General features: G+C 41.5%; 1 protein-coding gene across 4 annotated transcripts in view; it reads right to left on the reverse strand.

The window, feature by feature from the left end:
• Positions 1–20,710, reverse strand: part of GAPVD1 (GTPase activating protein and VPS9 domains 1) — a 64,948-nt gene that overhangs the window by 6,063 nt on the left and 38,175 nt on the right. For 2 of the 4 annotated variants that reach the window (XM_069582405.2, XM_069582406.2), the window contains exons 13-24: positions 20,130–20,249; positions 15,968–16,045; positions 15,466–15,839; positions 13,734–13,821; positions 12,661–12,741; positions 9,176–9,298; positions 7,922–8,051; positions 5,822–5,931; positions 5,357–5,516; positions 3,579–3,766; positions 2,858–3,071; positions 825–897 (exon numbers count right to left, since the gene is read on the reverse strand). In XM_069582405.2, coding sequence (XP_069438506.1) covers positions 825–897; positions 2,858–3,071; positions 3,579–3,766; positions 5,357–5,516; positions 5,822–5,931; positions 7,922–8,051; positions 9,176–9,298; positions 12,661–12,741; positions 13,734–13,821; positions 15,466–15,839; positions 15,968–16,045; positions 20,130–20,249 — 1,739 coding nt within the window. The remainder of the gene's footprint in view (positions 1–824; positions 898–2,857; positions 3,072–3,578; positions 3,767–5,356; positions 5,517–5,821; positions 5,932–7,921; positions 8,052–9,175; positions 9,299–12,660; positions 12,742–13,733; positions 13,822–15,465; positions 15,840–15,967; positions 16,046–20,129; positions 20,250–20,710) is intronic. The other 2 variants (XM_069582407.2, XM_069582408.2) reach the window with 1 other exon arrangement.

A 20,710-nucleotide genomic window follows, 5' to 3' on the forward strand; every position in this document is an offset into this window, starting at 1 on the left:
CCAGATATATAGTAGAGGCATATGATAACACAGAACCTAGAATTCGTAAAATTTTAAGCAATTATCTTTCTTAAAGAGCTAGAATGGGACTTATCTATGTATTGCAGCTGATTCCAAAAGAACCGACAAGCTACTTTTAAAATAGCTTAAAAATTAGTATGTACCTATGTTGCAGCAGCTCTAGAAATCAAGGACAATTAAAAATTTTATGCCAATTAATATTCAGATTCTAATGAAACAACCAGAAAACTCATATACCTAAAACTTTCCTGTTTTCTGATGTTGTAAGAGGTGTAAGACAGGTAAAAATGTTACTATCAGGAACTAAAAGGTAATTCTGAGGTCACATTCAGATTCAGTTCCCTCTCCTGAACAACAGTTTTCACACTCTCTTTGAAGTTCCACCAGATCCCTTCATACGGGACATTCCTGCAGAATTTTCTGGAAAGAACACTGGCTGTTGCGTGGTTAGGAGTTCGAGGCTCTATATGATTATAAAAGCATCCGTGGAGACTGTGGCTGCTGCAGGAGGAGTGAGCTGTGAGCAGGAAGCCCTGCCTAAAGGGGGTGGTGTCAGGGCGGGGGCTTCCCCAGGCTGGCCCTCCCTCCATTCACCTCTCACTACTAAGGTCCCTTCCCAGGCTAGGGAATTTTAATCCACCGAAAGACCTTTGAGAATTATATCGACTGAAGGACATCCAGTGCAAGTGGTTTCTTTATAACTTACTATATTCTGCTTCCCTGAAAAATTGGTAACATGTACATAGTACACCAAGACACTTTTAATTGAATAATACCATCCATACTGTATAAACTGTTATTACCTCTGGTATCTGAAGAGCTCTGTGATTTGCAGTCACTACTTTAGACAATCTCTGAATATGTTCATGAAGAACCCTGAAAATGCCCCAAAACACATATGTAAACATATAATTCAGAAAAGAAGGTATGCAGGTAGTTATAATCGGTTTCCTTAAAACACACTTACACCAGTTTAGACTCACTTCTAGATAGAGATTACCATTACAGTTGAGACTCTCTCTTAGCTATAAGTATTCTTTGTCTTGGTCAAAAACTCTCACATTTAGGATCTGCTTAGAAAGGCTCAGTGAGCCAAGGGGATGCACGGGGAAGAGTGGGAACCCCTCCTTTCTGGACCAGGGCAGCGCCCACGGGAGAGGTGAGGGAATTCCTTAGCCTGGATGCTTCCTGGACAAGCTAACTGGTGAACAGGCCAAGAAGTGGAGGGGTCAAAGGCCAGAAACTGGAGAGCACAGACGCTTTGACGGAGAAGGGACGCTGAGGACGCTCACCTCTCATTTCAGAGGTGACAAGGATTAGGCCTAAAACGGTGAAGGATCTCCGTAAAGCCACACAGTGGTGAGCAGAGGCTACACCCAGCCTCCTGCCTTCGAGTGTTCTTTCCAGAACACAGTGCTAACTCTCTATAAACCTGCAAAGAAGTCACGGAGGAGACAGGCATAATCGGCTTCAACGGTGCTCTCTGCAGTAAGTAGTTTGAATGTTCCCATTGCTTACCCCACCCTGGAAGCCAAAAACTGGGGCTCTGGAGAGAAAACAGAACCCAGCTGGCAAATTGCATACAGAAACTTGGGGAGGGGTAAGAAGCCCAAGTCTAGGAACAAGTGAGAGAGGCAGGTGGGAACGATCCTAACCCACTCACACCAAAGTGAGCTCTCTCAAACATACATGAGGTATCTTTAAATTTCCATGAAAAAAATTCTTACAGCAACCACCAGTGTCCCACTCTGAGGTCCTATTACATGGGCCCCTCAGGGTCGCTGGCACAGTGAGCCACTGTCACTGCCGGGGGTACACGGCGGCCACTGAGCAACACACTCGGGGACAGAAACCGGGTCGTAAACCAGTGGTCGAGAAAACGCAGAAGAGGAAAAAATTAAAATGCTGTCTCACTACCCCCAAATAACCACGGTTACCCTTCTAGATTTTTTTTTTCAAGGTTAGTATTATTAGGATTGTTTTTAAAAATAGGCTTTATTGAGATTTAATTCATATGCCATACACTTCTTGATACTTTGATATTCAAATACATATCATTCCCAATAAATAAAAAGTACGTATCAGAAGTCACACACTGTGCTTGATGCCCTGATGGAGAGATGAATGAAGCGTTGTGTTCCTGTACTCATGCAAGGAACCAACCGGTGGAGGACGGAGGCGTTCATCAAACAATCACACAAACCAGTGATCTGGAACAGGGGGCGGTTTTGCCCCCAAGGGGCACTTGGCAGTGTCTGGAGACAGTGAGGTTCTCACAGCTGGTAGGGTACTACCAGCCAAGGCCAGCCATGACGCTACATGTCCCACAAGGCACAGGACAGCCTCCCACATTAAAGAATCATCTGGCCCGAAATGTCAGCTGTGCCAGCGAGAGAAACCATGACTCAAGTGTAAAACTGCAATGGGGGCAAGTGCTAAAGAAAGGTACCCAGGCCTGAGGCAGCCCTGCCCTGCCAGGGCATCTCACCCAGGCAGACAGGCTAGGAAGGGTTTCCCCTGAGGAAGTGAGGTCCGAGTTCTGATCTGAAGGGTAAGAGCAGGTGGTAGAAAGAAGGGAAGAACAACTGTGGCAGAGTAGACAGCAGTGCCTTCCACAACGGCCAGACCAGTGTACACGGCCCTCCAGCCCAATTCCCAGCACCTCTGAGAACAGAGCACCTTCATTCTTTCCGGTCTGGTAACTCTGAGAGGTGCAAAAAGGAAACATGTATCTTTTCCTTTATTACTCAGATATTATGTCTGGTGAATAGCTTGTCTAAACTATGGGGCTGGCTGGGATAGCCCTATTTAGCCGATCACAGGCAGGAGCACTCACTGGTCACGGAGTATGTCCCCGTCCTGATTCGGGTAGAAGGCAAGTTTGAAGATCCGGTTCATCACACTTCGCTCGATGGCCAGCTGAGCGTCCTGAAGCTGTTCCTCGCTCGCGTTCTGCCATATGACGTCCTGGGCCATTGCGCCATACAGGAACTGCAGAAAATCTTCCACCTGGGCGGTTTTATCATCAGCGGCTGTGAGTTTCTGAAAGTCTCCAATGCAAAATAATACGCTTTAAAATAGAGTATTTGAACGATTTTAAATAGGAAATTATTAGAAAGTAGTTAAAAATAGAAAACTATTAGAATCATAATCCACTACCTATTCAGCTACCATGCTCTCAAAGCCGGAGGTAACTGGGCATGGTTTCATTTGGGGAGAAAATACATCCAAATCATTAAAAACAGGGGAAAGGTAAGACACATGCAGAAGTTTAAGAACAAGAGGTTTGTTACAAAGTGATATGCTTTGTTTAAAAAAAAAAAGAAAAATTGGGTGCATCCAAAACTTTGTTAATTTTTCCAACTTTTAAATAAACTATAGATATTCAGCCAGGATAAACATGACATTTATTGGCTGAACATCAAGGTTTAAGTACTAAGAAATAACTGGGAATTTAAGGAACTGCTCTTAGACACGTAGGTACTTAAAAAGTAGCAAAAGAAAACTTCCCAAATCTTCCGGCTAACATACGGCTTCACCGAAGGGTCTCTGGCTACCTTGAATGAACTCCCTGATCTTCTTCTCTTTGCTCTCAAGCAGCAGCCTCACACAGACGGTGGTGAAGTATCGATTGGCCACCTCTTTGTCCCGCAGAACCCTCTGCAGTAGCCTTTCCAGGTGGGCCTGCGTGGTCTGCAGTCCTTGTCGACAGCGAGTGAGGTAAGCAATGTAGGGGGCCCTCTTCCTGAAAGGAAAGACACTGCAGGACACCAGACACACGGTGCACACCCTCCCTGGAAAGAGTCCTGACTTTTCTCCAAAGGAAAAAAACGACCTCGAAGACTGGTTTTACAAATGAGCCTATCGGGCTGCAGACAACCATCCTGAGAACTGATTATGTTGCCAGCTCAAGAAACAGAGTCAGGACTTCCCTAGTGGTCCGGCAGCTGCAAGTCCGCCTGCCAAAGCAGGGAACATGGGTTCGATCCCTCGTCCGGGAAGATGTCCCATGCCGAGGGGCCACTAAACCTGCATGCCACAGCTACTGAGCCCGAGCTCTAGAGACCACGTGCTGCGACTCCTGAAGCCGGCACAGCCTAGAGCCTGTGCTCTGCAACAAGAGACGCCACCGCGGCGAGGAGCCCGTGCACCACAGTTAGAGAAAGCCCTCACGCAGCAATGAAGACCCAGTGCAGCCAAAAATTATGCAAGGGTCGAATGCACACCACAGAGAACAGAACCAACACTTTATAACAACTGTAACTGAAGCATAATGTTTAAAAAGAGCGAATCACTATGTTGTACACCTGAAACTAATTTAACATTGTATGTAAATCAACTATATTTCAATTAAAAAAATAAGAAAAAAAGAAACAGAACCATTTACTGGTCTGAACACTCAGCTCGCTAACTCCCTAAACACTACTAAATCTCTTCACATCACTGGTCTGTTCTGCATTGGAGCACAGTCTCCATGCTGGTAGAACCTCATACTTAACAGGAAGCTGACTTCTACAAAAGACTAAAATAACAACAAAATACAGGTTGATATACCATGAGATCACTAAATATACCACCAATTATCTGCTTATAGCCTAAATACAACAATCATCAGAGCACCCATTCCCTAGGCCTCTTTACTTCCTAAGCTTCTCAGCTTAAATGTCAGCAGTGACAGGCAACAGGCAAACGGTAACAGTTCCTAGGACTCCTCCTGATTCCCTGGCCCATGGAAGCAGTCTCTCCTATCGCCACTAAACGAGGGAAGCGGCATCCCAGTTATCCTGGCCCTACCTTCACCAAAGGTGCTTCTGGGCAAAGCTGAAGTCAACTGTACTCTGTTAGTAAGATCTGAGTGAGTGAGTGAAAGGCGCTCAGTCATGTTTGACTCTTTGTGAACCCACGGACTATACAGTCCACGGAATTCTCCACGCCAGAATACTGGAGTGGGTAGCCTTTCCCTTCTCCAAGGGATCTTCCCAACCCAGGCACCACAGGCAGATTCTTTACCAGCTGAGCCACAAGAAGCCCAAGAATACCGGAGTGGGTAGCCTATCCCTTCTCCAGCAGATCTTCCCAACCCAGGAATCGAACTGAGGTCTCCTGTGTTGCAGGCAGATTCTTTACCAACTGAGCTATCAGAGAAGCCCTAGTAAGAGCTGCTCGCTTACAACTACACTTCCAGACTAATATCCACAAATATTGCTTAGAAATCTACATCCAGGAAAGCCCAGCACTTTGCAGTGAGCCTAGATTCATTTCTGAAATAAGGGCTGAGAAGAAAACACTTGCAGCCGAAAACAGGCATACAAGTGAAACAGGCTGGGGGTGTTACCTGTAGTCCTCGGCGATAGACGCCAGCAGCTTCCTACAGGTCCGGTTATCAAAGCGGCACACGCAACGCATTGTTTCCTGAAGCTGAGCCATTAAGTTCTTATCTTGTAAGTTAATTGCTTCAGCTATTTGCACTTTTAAGAAGCAGACAATTTCATTGTCTAAATAAAAAAACATCAGAATTCTGTTACTGTTGAGAAGTTCCATAGGCTTTATATATGCCGAAGGTCATCCCTCAGCCTGTGGGATGTCAGTTATGTCTGTATCATTAAAATTAAGCAGAACCAATTAGAGAACATTTTCACAAACCATCAGTAATCCAAGTGCCCTTAATTGATGCTAATATAAATGTGTTAAGTTGAACTGGATGGAACTGCTGTATAGTTTAAATACAGTTGAATACTGGCAGTTTCATATGGTTCCTATGAAGCATAGGAAAAAAATAAACTCTCACATAGCAACCTACCTTCTGGGTCTGTATGGTCTGGTAAACCGTTTCTTGTTGAGTGGGTTAGCACTGGGAAAGCCACAGAATCCGCAGAGCAAAGAGCGAGCCTCAGTTTCTTTTTTGCATCTCTAAAAAACAGATGAAAATATAGTCATTTCTTTGTCCAGATATGGTCACATTCTATAAACTATTATCATATTTACTATACAAACTAATGGGCTTCCCAGGTGGTGCTAGTGGTAAAGAACCTGCCTGCCAATGCAGGAGACATAAGCAACACGGGTTTGATCCCTGGGTCGGGAAGATTCCCTGGAGGAGGTCATAGCAACCCACTCTAGTATTCTGGCCTGTAGAATCCCATGGACAGAGGAGCCTGGTGGGCTATGGTCCATAGGGTTGCAAAGAGTCGGATACGACTGAAGCAACTTAGCACACACACACATACACAAATTAATAGGCTAGCTCAGGACTCAAATGTTTCAAATGGTCATAAATAAAAGATAATTTTTAACTTACTGACACCTTGCTTAAGGAGTGGGCCTTCTGGTTATCTGAGAAGCAAGGTTGTAAAGGTGCTCTGAGCAAGGACCATTTGGTAAAGTCACTAGAATCAAACAAATCCTTTCTGACCTTCCAATATCCACTAAATTCTATGCTAAACGTAAGGACGAGTCAGAAAGCCAGATTTTGCCCAAGCTGGGAAGGAATCAACAGAAGTCATTGGGACCATCTCAGCACCCAAACTAAGGAAGCCTTCCACCACATTTCTCAAGAAATGTTGATCCTGCCATAAGAAAAGCTTGTGACAAGAAGACCTTTCTGTTGCCCTGTTGATCAAACCTCTGTATTGAACCAAAACCTGCTCAATTCCTGACCACTGAACCTCTCGTTACCACCCGGCAGAGCGCCCTTCAACAAGACATCACCCTCCTCAACAACGCAGTCCTTCACCCTGGGAGGGTCTTGGAGAGCAGGGATCAGAGCTTCTTCAGAATGGCTGAGGCTGCCTCCCAATAAAAGGAGTCAAAACACCTCTAAGAGCAAGCCAGAGTTTGCTCCCATTGCAGGATTATCACTTGTCCACCTCACCTGACTGGTTCTGAGACCCACCTTAATGGTTTGCTTCCTCAAAAATGAGTAACTTACAAATCACCTCAATCAACTGTAATATTTGCCTACTTTGTAAAGACTCTGAATATATATGAAGCAGTGAAGTCATGGCTGGAAAATAAAAATTGTCTCCCACTACCCCCCACCCCATTTTACCACAGGAAAAAAGTATAAAGCTCCATAATATTTAATGATAAAATGATATGTACAGCACAGGGAATACAGTCATTATTTTATAACTGTAAATGGAGTATGATCTTTTAAAATTGTGAATCACTACGTTGTACCCCTGAAACTTAAACAATATTATAAATCAACGATACCTCAATAAAAGTAAATAAAATGATACGCTATTAAGAGTTTACTTAAATTAAGTGGGGGAGGAAGTAAACATGAAACAATACTGGCCACATATTAGTAACAGATCTGGGGAACAGGTATATTGCTGTATTTTGCCATTTTGTACAAGCTAGAAAGTTTCTAAGATAAAAAGTTTAAAAAGCTAGAAAGACAGAGACAGAAACGGAGAGATGGACAGATGATTAATGCTTTAAAACTGATAATCCGGGGGCTTCCCTGGAGGCTCAGTAGTAAAGAATCTGCCTGCCAATGCAGGAGACAGGAGTTCAATCCCTGATCCGGGAAGATCCCACATGCCTTGGAGCAACTAAGCCCGTGTACAACTATTCAGGCTCCTAAAGTCATTTTCTCAAACCGTGTTAGAAATCAAGGGAATGAGGAAGATGATAAACTGGGAGGGCTCCAGTAGGCTTACTGGGGAAGTGGGTTACTCAACAATATGTGGTCCCTGTGAGCCCATGAGGTTTGCTTGGTTTTTTCATTCTCTGAATTAAAGCCTTTGATATATGACATCCACAAGGCGAGCAAAGTCTTACCTCCCTGCTTTACATATTTATTAAGGGACTCAAAAAAACACCTGACTTGAAGTGACTGCAATGGTGATGAAAAATTCAAACCCAAAGGTTCTAAATCGTATACAAGAAATACCTGTAAGAGAAGGCTGAATCCTGAGGGTGGGCCACTTGGCTCGCAGAATCCGGGAGATCGTCAGCGGAGATGTTCTGCAGGGTTTCGTCACGAGGGGAGTCGTGTGCGCTTTCACCGTCACCCATGACTTCTAAACAAAGCCCACCCCCCGCAAAAAGGATAAGCAAGTTAATCCGGAATATTCTGGCACTGGTAGGTATTCAGAGCAACTCAACAATAAATTAAGCTGTGCCTTCTGAAAAGAGTTCTTAGAAAGGGGAAAAAAAAAAAGAAACTTCAAACACTATATAAATAAACTGACAGCAATGATAATATATCAAGAGAGCAGTTGAGAATAATCTTACTTCTTATCCAATTGTAATCCAAAACAATGAAAACCTTTATCAACTTAATAAAGATAATACTCTGTAACCACAATTACTGAACCACAGAACTAAAAGGGGTCTCAGAAATCATTTCACATAACACCCTCGTTTTACAGACGTGGAATCCTGCCCAGTCAGGAAGCAGCTGGCTGTGACCCTCTCGGCCAGGGCACACTGAGACCCCTCATCCTCACTCCAAGGGACACCCCCGCAGTCCTCCCCGCCTGAGAATGAGCCGGGGACAAATGCACAAATGCAGCCAGCACAGACCTATGGTGCCCCCACAGTTGTTTCTCTGTTTCTAATTTATCCATTTAGATAATACATGCATGTATACAATCCAAAGAAATGAAAAGTTCCTTAGTATAACAAAGACACGTGCCTACGTGGAAAAAAATTCTCTATTCTCAGGAAATCATTTCAAATGCTTCAGGAAAAACATACATATAAAAATGTGGCAAAACATTAACAACTGGTAAGTCTAGGCAGATGGAATATAACAGACCTTCACTGTACTATTCCAACTTTTTTGTTATTTTAAAACTTAAAAGTGTAGGAGGTTTTCTCAGGCTCCTGTGAGTCCCCCTTGAGCCAACTCATGTTCAGTTTGTCAGAGACTCTTCCAGAGATGCTCTAATAGTAATCTCGGGGATTATACCATGGTTTTTTGACAACTATTTACGGGAGCTACTGAAAGGCTACTTGGAAGAATGGATACATGTGTATGTATGGCTGAGCTGCTCTGCTGTGCACCTGAAACTACATTGTCAATTGACTATGCTCCAACATAAAAGAAAAAGTTAAAAAAGAAAGAGGCTACTTTCAGTTCAGACCACTTTCATGGCAGGAATATAAAAGTTCCCATTCCGTTCTGTATCAGGATGGTCACCTGCACTTTCGTAGTTTGCCAGCGCTCCCTCACTGGGGCTGGTGCGTTTAATGGCATTCCTGTATTTGTCCAGAATGTCCTCAGCGACCTGAGCCTGCGCACTGAGTCTCGGGCTGGGATCATCTGCAGGAGGGAAAGGAGGAGGAGAATCAGTGCCCCTTGGTTTGCATCCACTCTGATGTTAGTACGACACCAGTAGCATAATCCCAAAGGCGGATTAGGAGGTAAGACTTAAAAAGAGCACATATCTCAGTGTTATAAGAGGCACCATGCAGCTGCCTGCTCATCCCAGGTCTAGGTCTGAGAGCCTTGCCAAGGCACGAAATCGGGACGATTAGCTCCACTTTGTCATCATCGTCAGATTTCTGCATGACATTGTCAAACAATTCAGTGCAGACTGAATGGATGATGGGATTCTACAGTGTTTACACCCCAATCACTGTTATTAGCAATGCATGCCAACAGAACTTCCAACAAGGCATTTTTATATGCAGGCTTCATTTATTCAGACATCTCTATGCTGAAGGAGGAAAAAAACGTATTCAGACTTAAAACTTAACCCTTTTAAATACTTTTAAATTGCCTTCCTCCACTTTTCCTCCATGAATTTTTCTCTCCACACCGTATTTAAAACCTTCAGGCAATTCATATTTGACCTCACTGAATCTCACCAGGACAGTTACAGGTGCTGGACTAGACAGCACTTCTGTGCATGCAGTGGTGTCAGAGGCACTCCCAGAGAATCTAGACATTCTGGGAGACTGCCTGAATTGTACCTGGGGTACACAGAGAAAAGGTTTACCACCATCACAGGTGCAGCCCGGGTTACTGACAGGCCCACTATCCTGTCAGCAAAATAAGCACATTAGTTATGTTTTCCTGGAGTCAGATGGCAAAGCCACTAATTAACAGTTAACAAAGCAAAGAAGTGCTACAGATCTATGGGAAAAAACAGAGTTCCATGGTGAAATGTAAATTCCTGAGACAGATCTAGGCCAAGCAGGTAATATCCACACTCTGGTAGAATCCCATTTTTTTTTTTAAGTCTTAAAACATATATTGAAAAAAAAATCACTAGAATTTATATATTCCTATGTGTTAACTGCAGCTAATGTGAATAGCAGCTGACATTTATTGAGCACTTAGCAAGTGCCAGGAATTGTGCCAAACAATAACCCTACAAGGGACGTACCATTACCACCCCTATTTTCAAGAAAAGGAAACCAAAGTAGAAAGAGGTTAAGTAGTACGCTCACAGGTTCTTCTTCTCTTTCTACAAAAAACAATATTTAGTGTTTGTGTCTCTGTAAAACTATGGTAAACTGTAGGGAGAAACAACTGTCAAAATAATTTAATTTCTGCTATAATAATTTCAATGCATGTAAGAGAATCCTAATAAAACATGATCTTCAAAATGCAAACTTACAAAACCTTTATTGCTACAAAATCTTCTTTCTGCTATTGGTTTTGAGTGCTGTTGAAGGCTCTGAAAAAAGGCTAAAGATAGTGAAAGCAATAATGTTGCTTATAACCTTTATTTCTATAATGCCATTTAAAAAAAATTTATCTGAGGACAATAAACAATAAGAACAAATAACTAAAACATACAAAAAATGCTATATGTACAAGGGGATGAGTGTTCCAACTTATCTTAAGTAGTTTTTCATAGTAAAAAAAAAATTGCATATGATTAAATATCCAAAAGCAAGAGAATGGTTTACATTGCCATAAAATCATGATAGATGACCTAAGAGCCAATAATGATTTAAAAAAACCACCTATGTCTAGGAGACACTGGGAGAGGGTTTATGAAGTAACATGTGGTAAAAGGATACAACTCTGATTTAATCATGAAAAGCCATGTCTAGATATGGAAAGATTCAGAAAGAATATGAAAAAAAGAAAAGTTAAGGTAGTGAGATGATGCACAGACTGTTAAGAAATTCATAACATTTCAAAAAATTGATTTAATGATACTTTTCAGTGAGTCATTAATTAAGAGTGGGTAGAAATGTCTGCACCAGTCGGGCAGCTAAACTGCTTGAATCAAACACAAACAAAATGGAATATTTTATGGGAAAAACTTAGTCAACTTAGCTTCTCCTTTAGGCACCGAGAACTAAGAAAAATGTATTGCCTAAAGACATGCATAAAAATAATTTTAAACTTCTCCAAAGTTACTAATTCAAACATTTTGAAAACCTGAGATTTCTTCATTGAGTATTCCACTCTGTAAATAGTGGTGGTGGTCTAAAACGAGGAGGATGGTAAGGAAACAAACATGAAAATCTTGCCAAAAGTATGCCTTTCCAATTCTCAATCAGACTAAGTGCCAAGATTCATGTGTGATTTGACTTAACACCTACAACCCTTAGCACAGTGCCTAGCATGAGTCAGATGTTCAACAAGTATTTGCTGGTTGAATGAGGCCTGACTGCTCTCAGCAGGAAACCTGGCCTGAAAGCACAGCTACTGCTGTTAAAAACCCTTTATTCCAGGAAAGTCATTTCGTTAAATAAACAGGAAGGTACGCCGGGACATAGAACTGTCTACATGTATTTCAAAGCTAGACATGACGGGGCTATGCAATGAAATGGGATTCTACCTGTACTATGCTGAGCTCTTTGAGGAGGATGTTCTTTTGAAACTTATCCCATTTTTAAATAAAAACCTTCATTTCACCTGAGTAGGATAACATAATTTAAAACCAACATAAGAAAAAGAGAGATGAGAAATTAATTTCCCTCCAGATGCTCTGCAGTCACTGGAGATAGTACACAGCTATCAAGTTCATGGTTGGGTTGTCAATAATACCTCTCATACTTTTTCCTTTCAGGGTGTTCATTCATAATATGCCAAAAAGAAGCTGCAGAAATACAAATGCTACATGAGGTAAGAACCTAACCCCTAGTTATATATTCCTTGGGTCAGATAACAATGTTAAAATGATTCAAGCTGTAAAAAAATTGGTCAAGTTTACAAATCTACTGATGTTGTTTGAACACTTCTCAGGGAAAAAAGGGAATGATTAGGTAAAACAGAATTTCAGTGATCCTGAATAATCAAGAACTACAGACGGCAATAAACTGAGACTTCTACGATCAACGTCAGAGGAAACTACTGTCAGTGATCCAAAGATATGGCATGCACAGCGCTAAAACCGTCACCACACTTTCCTCAAAGGCATGGGAGGTCATCATCCCACTAAGATGTCGGGTGCTAGGGCAGGCCCAGAGGCTCAGGGTCAGGGACCTCATCATAAACGGAAGTTATGACAATGAGGATGATGATGGTGGTGGCGGTCTGTAGGAAGAGCTCACTGTGGCCGCCAACTGGAAACCACAGAGCTATGAAGAACATACTCCCCACTGTACACACACAGACACACTCGTCTAAAAAGGCAACGTTTATGGCACCCAAGAGAAAGTGTTATGAAATATGTGCTCTGGGAATGAAGGAGCCAGGAAGTCCATGGGTCTACAAACCTGTGAGTGTTGAGAATCTGTCAGGCCCCAGATCATCTTTGTCTTTTTCTTGTTTTTCTTTCTTTCTAAATGGTATAGGAGCTGGAAATTAAATAAAGTCAGTAGTGTGACATATAACATACTGCACTACTCGGCAGACAGCAGTCATTCTGGAGTTAACTGGTGTGCCAACATTTCTAAGTGGAAGGAAGGTGAAAAGTTTAAAAGCTAAGAAATCCCGAGTGTCCGCTGATTATCATTCTTAACATAGCACTGAAGGTTCTTAAAGAAGTTTTCAGAATCTGCTTTGAGGTCATCTGCCACAGGAAGAAGGATTTAATAGGAATCTATTGGGATTGAATCAAAACCACTGCCTCTTAACCTCTGCTCAAAAAAAACACAACACATTCAAAGCTCTGAGCCTCATTCTCTCCTCCTCTAGTGGGCTTGAGTCTGGCGTGAAAGCAGCGCTCCTCAGCTCCTGAGCACCACAGTGCCGAGAAGAGGCCTTCAGAAGAAGACCCCTCCCTTTAGTCCTGGATAATCTCTCCTTCCTAGAAGAGATGCTTTTGCCAACTCAGATTTCAATACCTACTGGAATGATGCCAGGCTATTCACACAAAAAAGCGAACAATGCTACACAACTGCCTTCCAGAATAAACACTAATATTCAGGGTATTATCATCCTCAATGATTATAAACATAAGAAGCTTAAGTTTATTCCAAGAATGTAAAGAATGAATTTTCAATGTTCATTAATAGCATCCCTTTTTCCTGCAGTAATTATTAGCAATACATATGTCAAAAGTCCTACATGTTTAACTTCAATGGAATATAATATTTAAACCACTGTGACCTGCCTGACTTTCATTTATGAAACCACTGCCACTTCCTGCAAAGAATAGGAACTATCACTTCTAAAGCTGTACCTTAGCATTCACCTGAGTGAAAGCATTTTCTATAACCTCAAAACAGCATGAAACTTAGGCCCTGTGAGAACCTCCCAGAGGAGTTGAAATTTTAGCTCTCTGAAAGAGATTTGGGGGCTTTGCTTCTTGTTGCTATTATTGCATTCTGATATCTTATAAAATTACCTTTGGGCATGGCAGAAACAAAACGCTTTCTCCACCAAGGTCTGTTCCTGTCTGATTTCTCATCATCGCTATCTTTGCGTTCTTCAGTCTGTAGAAAAAGTTTGATGTTTTATTTGTAGCTGGACAGCAGGATAGACTACCATGAAAAGGATTTTAGTTATTCTATGAAATACAAAAACCACTCATTTGTCTTCAAAGCACAACTGTTCTTATTGTGGTACAGGCAGCTTCTGGAACACAGACATATACCTTTCAAGCATTAGACTGATTGATTACTTGAGGGTAGGCATTATCTCACTACTGTTAGCAAGCCAAAAGGGTAATGAGTCCAGCATAGAGTAGGCACTCAATAAATACCCATAAGGGATGACTAAATGCAATGCAGATAAAATCTAGAGATTTGGAGAGACGGTAGCAGTAGTATTAATAATAAAACTAAGTATGTACTGTGTGCCAAACACTGAATGAAAAACATGTATTACCTCATTTAAACTTCACAGTAGCCTTGTGGGTGCTAAGTGGCTTCAGTCGTGTCTGACTCTTTGCAACCCCATGGACCATAGCCTGCAAGGCTCCTCTGTCCATGGGATTCTCCAGGCAAGAATCCTGGAGTGGGTTGCCATACCCTCCTCCAGGGTATATTCCCAACCCAGGGATCGAACCTGGGTCTCCTGCATTGCAGATACATTCTTTACTGTCTGAGCTACTAGGGCAGCAAAAGGGCTTAACAAGAATATTTAGTCTCAGGAGACAAATATTATTACTAACCCCTCTTTATAGATGAGAAATATGGGGCTAAAAAAGGTTATCTCCCCACCTTCCCCAAAGTTATACAGACTGGATGTGGCACTGCTGCTCAAAGCTAGATGTGACCAACTGCAAAGCTGCTGCTTTGATCATCAGTTATGGGTTATCATTAAGACAACATGCCAGAAGGCAGAGACTATAATTCCTTTACTAATCTACGATATGACCTTAGACAAATCATTTTATTTCTGTTTTTTCATCGACAAAATTGGAACTAAAAATACCTTCTCTGAGGGCATCCATGTGAATGGGATATCACACCCTAAGAAGGGAAATGAGGGCACTCAGGGAGGGTTCAGTGGTGGGGGTGGGATATTCATTACATACAGGGAGACTCATCAATTAAGTACCTACATGAAGAATCATGAAAGCAGGCTTCCCACGGTTGGAGAAGGGAATTGCAAACACAGAATGAGAGACATGAATTCTGCTGTTCTTGAACTGGAAATGCTTCTCTACATAGAAAGACAGAGATACGCACTGGAGCATCGGGTTGGCACCTGAGTCTCACAAGGCTGGGGGAGGGAGGCTCTTTGTGTCTCATTCCAACTTTTTTTAGTAACTCTGTGAGTGCTAAAAGATTAACAAGAATAACTTTTTGGAAAAGGAAAAAAAGCAGTTCCTCTATCCATCTCTGAAGGAAACTGTGAGGTTTAAATGAGATACCAAATCACTTGTAGAAAAGTTAAAAGTATCATAAAAATGCAAGATACTACAAAACCAAAATAGAGGGATTTTTTTAGTGGGTTAAGGTGCTGGACATACCAGACTGACAAACCACCTTTAGACATGACTACTGTCCCTCCTTCATCCTAGATTTATATATTCCGCATTAATTTCAGGTATCAAGAGAACGAGGCAGATGGAACACTGACTATAGCTGTGTGTAAGGAGCAAGTTCTTCGGCATGGCCTGTGTCCCGTACCTCTCCTCTTGAGGAGTCCTTACTCGGGGATGAAGATGAAGAGTGAGGCGCAGCCACCAAAGAAGTAGCACCAATGGCTGCGGCTGGAGGGAGTTCTCGCTCTTCATTCCCTGGGCGTCGGTTCCAGCTGGGGTCGCTCATCGGGCGCCGGACAGAAGACACGACGTCGGAGCTCCTGCTGCGAACTAATCTCTCGGGGTACGAGTGCCTTTGCTTAAACGCCTCCATCTCAGCTGGAGTCAGGATATGGGAACCGAAGGTAGGCAACCTGGCCTCGTTTCCTCCCACAGCCCCTTCCAGGATCGGGGGGTCTGGGGGCGGGTGCGACGGCCTGGCGTAGTGAACCTTCGGCCTTACCACAGCAGAAGCTCCCCCTGCAACACAGGAAAAAGGTTCTCAGCCGAGACACAGCTGGTCCCAAAAGGCATGAACAAAGGGGTTGTCGTTTTGCTCTTCTGGCCGTGATAAAACAGGGGCCAGAAAGTCCACCTGACTACTTTACCTTCGTGCGAAGACAGTGGGTCAAACATGGCAAGCAGAGACTCTGACTGAGACGGAGGCGAGGTCAGCTGGTGGGCACCTGAAAGACAGGGGCAGACGGTGTGATCAGGTCAGAAGGCGCGACTCAGGCAGCCTCCACACAGCGGAAAAGGCTCTCTCTTCCACAGTCTTCCTTTTTGACCAGTCAGAACTTGAGGGGCATACCAGAAAAAACAGTCTAATCAACAGTATTCTGATCACATCAGATTCACTTTAGTTTTTATCTACATACATGGATTTCAATTATGTTTAAGTGGTCTAGTACCCATATACCTATTACTTTTAATGGCTAAATTATATTGTGATTATTGCCAAGAGCAGAGCCAGAAGATGAAAATCATCAAAACTTTCAGAATGTTATAAGTTTCCTGAGTCCACTTTGCCTTCACCTATAAAAACAAAGACAATACTACCTACAGAAGGAGCATAAATTAAAAGTTCTAAAACTTGAAATTCACTATTGTTCTCAGCAAAAGAGAACTCATAACAAAAGTGAGTCAAGCTACATTATACCACAAAACAAACTTGAACTTCTAGAATACGTTACTTTAAAGCCACAGAGTAAAAGATGATTCCTCTGAGCATGAGAGCTCACTCAGTTATGTCCGACTCTTTGCGACCCCATGGACTGTAGCCCACCAGGCTCCTCTGTCCATGGAATTTTCCAGCCAAGAATACTGGAACAGGTTGCCATTTCCTAGTCTAGAGGATCTCCCCACCCCAGGGATCGAACCCACGTCTCTTGCATATCCTGCACTGGCAGGCAGATTCTTGATGCCTGTGCCACCTAGGAAGCCCCCTCTAAGCACATGTCTAAACAATCAAAACAAGAGACTATTAAATCACATAAGAATGCAGAGACTAAAACTTACAAATACAGGAAAGAAACTGATGCTCTAAACTTTCTGAGTCTGAGTTCTTTTTTGATAATGACAGTATGATTTTTCCATGTGATTTTCCTTTTGTTCTGTCTTATAATTACTTTCCTTTCTAAAAATTACAGAAATAGTTTATCATTAGGAAAGATAGCTTAGAATGATCAGTTCTCAAGATTTTGGTCTTAGGTCACGTAAAACATGCTTAAGTGAAGTGAAATGAAGTCGCTCAGTCGTGTCCAACTCTTTGCGACCCATAGACTGCAGCGTACCAGGCTCCTCTGTCCATGGGAGTTTCCAGGCAACGGTACTGGAGTGGATTGTCATTTCCTTCTCCAGGGGATCTTCCCAACCCAGGGCTCGAACCCAGGTCTCCCGCATTGTAGACAGACCCTTTACCATCTGAGCCACCAGGGAAGTTAAAACATGCTTAATTTCTTTAATTTTTTTTTTTTATATTTTGGCTGCACCGCACAGCACGTGGTATCTTAGCTCTCCAACCAGGTTCCAACCCACACACCTGACAGTGGAAGTGTGGAGTCTTAATCACTGGGCTGCCAGTGATTAAAATTTCTTAACCCTAAAACCTTACTTATATATAAGGTTATATATATCTAATATAACTAATATAAGATATGATACATAATAAGATATTTTATTTATCTCATATAAGGTTGGTTATATCTAATGATAGTTAACCATACTAGCAATGAAAACTGAAAAGAACATATAAATAAAAAATTTAAACTTTTAATAAATTTTATATTAAAATGTTATATATATTAATTCAATTGAATACACTCATTGAATGGTAACACAAATAACCTTTTTAGGTGAAAAGTAACTATATTTTCCAAAATAAAAAGCCAGAAGAGTGATACTTCTACATTTTTGCAAATTCCTTCATAGAACACACCTAAATTCTCATATCTGCTTCTGCTTTCCATCTGTTGCCCTGTGCTGTTGTGGCTGAAGTATATAAGGAAAAGCTGATCACACACAGATATGCAAGTAGGAAGGAGATAATATTTTAACAGCCTTTTTAGGAAACTGGATATTACTCTTCGAATACTATACCAAACCTTGGCAGTAGTAACTGTTTTTTAAAGGTTAGCTACCATTTGGAAGTTGAAACCAGACCAATGAACTTTTTTGTACTGTTACGTTGAAATTCAAGTGGTCTGTCCTACACTTTGAAGGACTCTTTTACCCAAGCATGATTTGGTAACATCATGTGTTGGTCATCTGGAAAATATTGGTTCAACTAGATAAATGCAGATCTTCGAAATGTTGACACCATTCATCATATAATATCCAGAAAAAATGACGCTCTCAAGTATCACCACCAATCTCACCAGAAAAGTTTTTAAATAGCAGTAATCTGTCATAGTCATGGAGGGAGACACAAAGCTTTCCAAAATTCTGATTTCTCTCTGAAAGCCTGAATTTTATCACTGGCAACAGACTCTACCCTGTCAGTTGTTTTCCTTGAAACAACAGGCTCATTTTGTTAATTTTCAAGAAATGTCTGCCAAATACCCAAGTACCAATAACTACAGCTTATCATTCTTTCAAGTAAAAACGATGCTTCATGAAAAAGCAAACAAGGAAAAAAACAAAAATAAACCCAGCTACTTCAGCTCATAACTCAATCATATAAGCTTTTCCTTAGACACATCATCATATTTCAGCATACAGCAGAAATCCATTAGGGATACTGCCTGTGTATTCAGAATATTAGACAGATGTGTTGAGATATAAAAATAATTTTATACCAAGGGTTGAAATATAAAAATAATTTTTACTGCTTTATCAAACACATTCATAATTTTTTTTAACTCTGAGAAAAGAATACAGTGACTGGTAGCCTGGTTCTGCTGTCCTGCTTTCTCCTAAAGGCCTCAGCAAATTTACCCATCTTTGCTTGCGCACTATCAGTGCAACATCAGTATTGTACAAAGGACAATAACCTTTTATTATATGAAAACAGTTTTGACCTCATACCTCCCCAACCCCTCAAGAGGTCATGAGGGACCTCAGTGGGCCATGGACACTACACTCTGAAAACTGCTGGTTTAGAACAGTGGTTCTCAACTGGGGCTTACTGTGCCACCCAAGTGATCATTTGGCAATGATTTTTGGTTGTTCCCCGATAGCTCAGTTGGTAATGAAGCCGCCTGCAATGTAGGAGATCCCGGTTCAATTCCTGGGTTAGGAAGATCTGCCAGAGAAGGGATAGGCTACCCACTCCAGAATTCTTGTGTTTCCCTTGTGGATCAGCTGGTAAAGAATCGTCTGAAATGCGGGAGACCTGGGTTTAATCCCTGGGTTGGGAAGATGCCCTGGAGAAGGGAAAGGGTACCCACTCCAGTATTCTAGCCTGGAGAATTCCATGGACTATATAGTCCACAGGGTCACAAAGAGTCAGACATGACTGAGCAACTTTCACTTTTGGTTGTCACGACTGCACAAGAAGGGGATGGTATGCTTCCAACAGAGGCCAGAGATGCTGCTAAACATCCTACAATGCATAGGATAGGCCCCCACAACAAAGAATCACCTGACTCAAAATGTTCACAGTGTTGAGGCTAAGGAACCTGGCTTTGGAATAAACAAAAATGTAAAAATAAAAGTACTTCAAAACCCAGTACCAAAATCCTGTAAAGCAATTATCCTTCAATTAAAAAATAAATTTAAAAAAAAACAACACCATTACACAGTATATAAAATCACTACTTACTAGCACTCTGGTACTTCTTCCCAATGCTTTCTTTAGGATACGTTTTTTTTTTTTTTTACATTTTATTATGTTATATATAAAATGCTTTAAGATAAAATTTCCAAGTTATATTATGTTCTAGGTATTTCTCCAAATTATTTCATATTCTTTAAAGTATTTAAAAAACAGCTGTGCAAGTTCTAATAAGTGGTTACTTCAAAATTCGCTTAGCCATGCTATTTTTCAGTTCTTAGGTTGTTTTAAGTTTTCTACCAATATAAATATTATGAAGAGTATCTTGGTGCATAAGACTTTCTCCATACATCAATTGTTTCCTTATGACTGATTCCTACAGTGGATTAACTGAATGAAATTTAGCATGTGAACCTTATTTTAAGGTCTTATACACACAACGCCCCAAAGATGTATAGCAATGGATATCACCATCAGCAATGTGTTAAGGTGGACAGTTTCAGTCATGGATGTGATCGTTCCTATTAATAAAAGTCATTCTCATTTCCCCTTCTTACCATGGGTGACTTCATCCATGTCTGGACTAGTGACAGAATCTTTACCCCCAAAATCAGAGCTGCATTCAGATCTCAGATCTTCAATCTTATTGGGAATATCCTCAGAGGTTGCACTTATACCTTCAGAAAAAAAAAAAAATTATATATATGGTAAAAAAATAAAGAGCAAGAACAACAAAATAACCACACAAAAAGTATATGAAGTTTGGAGAAATGTATATAGTCTCACATTTTTTTGTGTCCCAGTTCTTCACAAGGGAGTTGTTTGGTATTATACCCTTTCTTGTACTATTGCTTAAATATATTTACCTTGATTTGTACAACATAATCAGAATTACCACACGACAGCTAAATACAGTGGCAGAGGCTACCAAGAACAGATAGTTATAGAGGGAACACACACAGACTGTCTATCAACTACTCTGACAAGTTCTATAAAGGCACATAGTAACTTCTCATAGATGTCAGATCCCGTAGAAATAACTGTTTCCTGGGAGTTACTCAGATCTTAAACAAAATATATATCTTTGCTATTGACTTTATAAAGGGGGAAGTGGGAACACACCTTCAAGTCCTTATTC

Source organism: Ovis canadensis, chromosome 3, assembly GCF_042477335.2.
Source record: "Ovis canadensis isolate MfBH-ARS-UI-01 breed Bighorn chromosome 3, ARS-UI_OviCan_v2, whole genome shotgun sequence".
Taxonomy (NCBI): domain Eukaryota; kingdom Metazoa; phylum Chordata; class Mammalia; order Artiodactyla; family Bovidae; genus Ovis; species Ovis canadensis.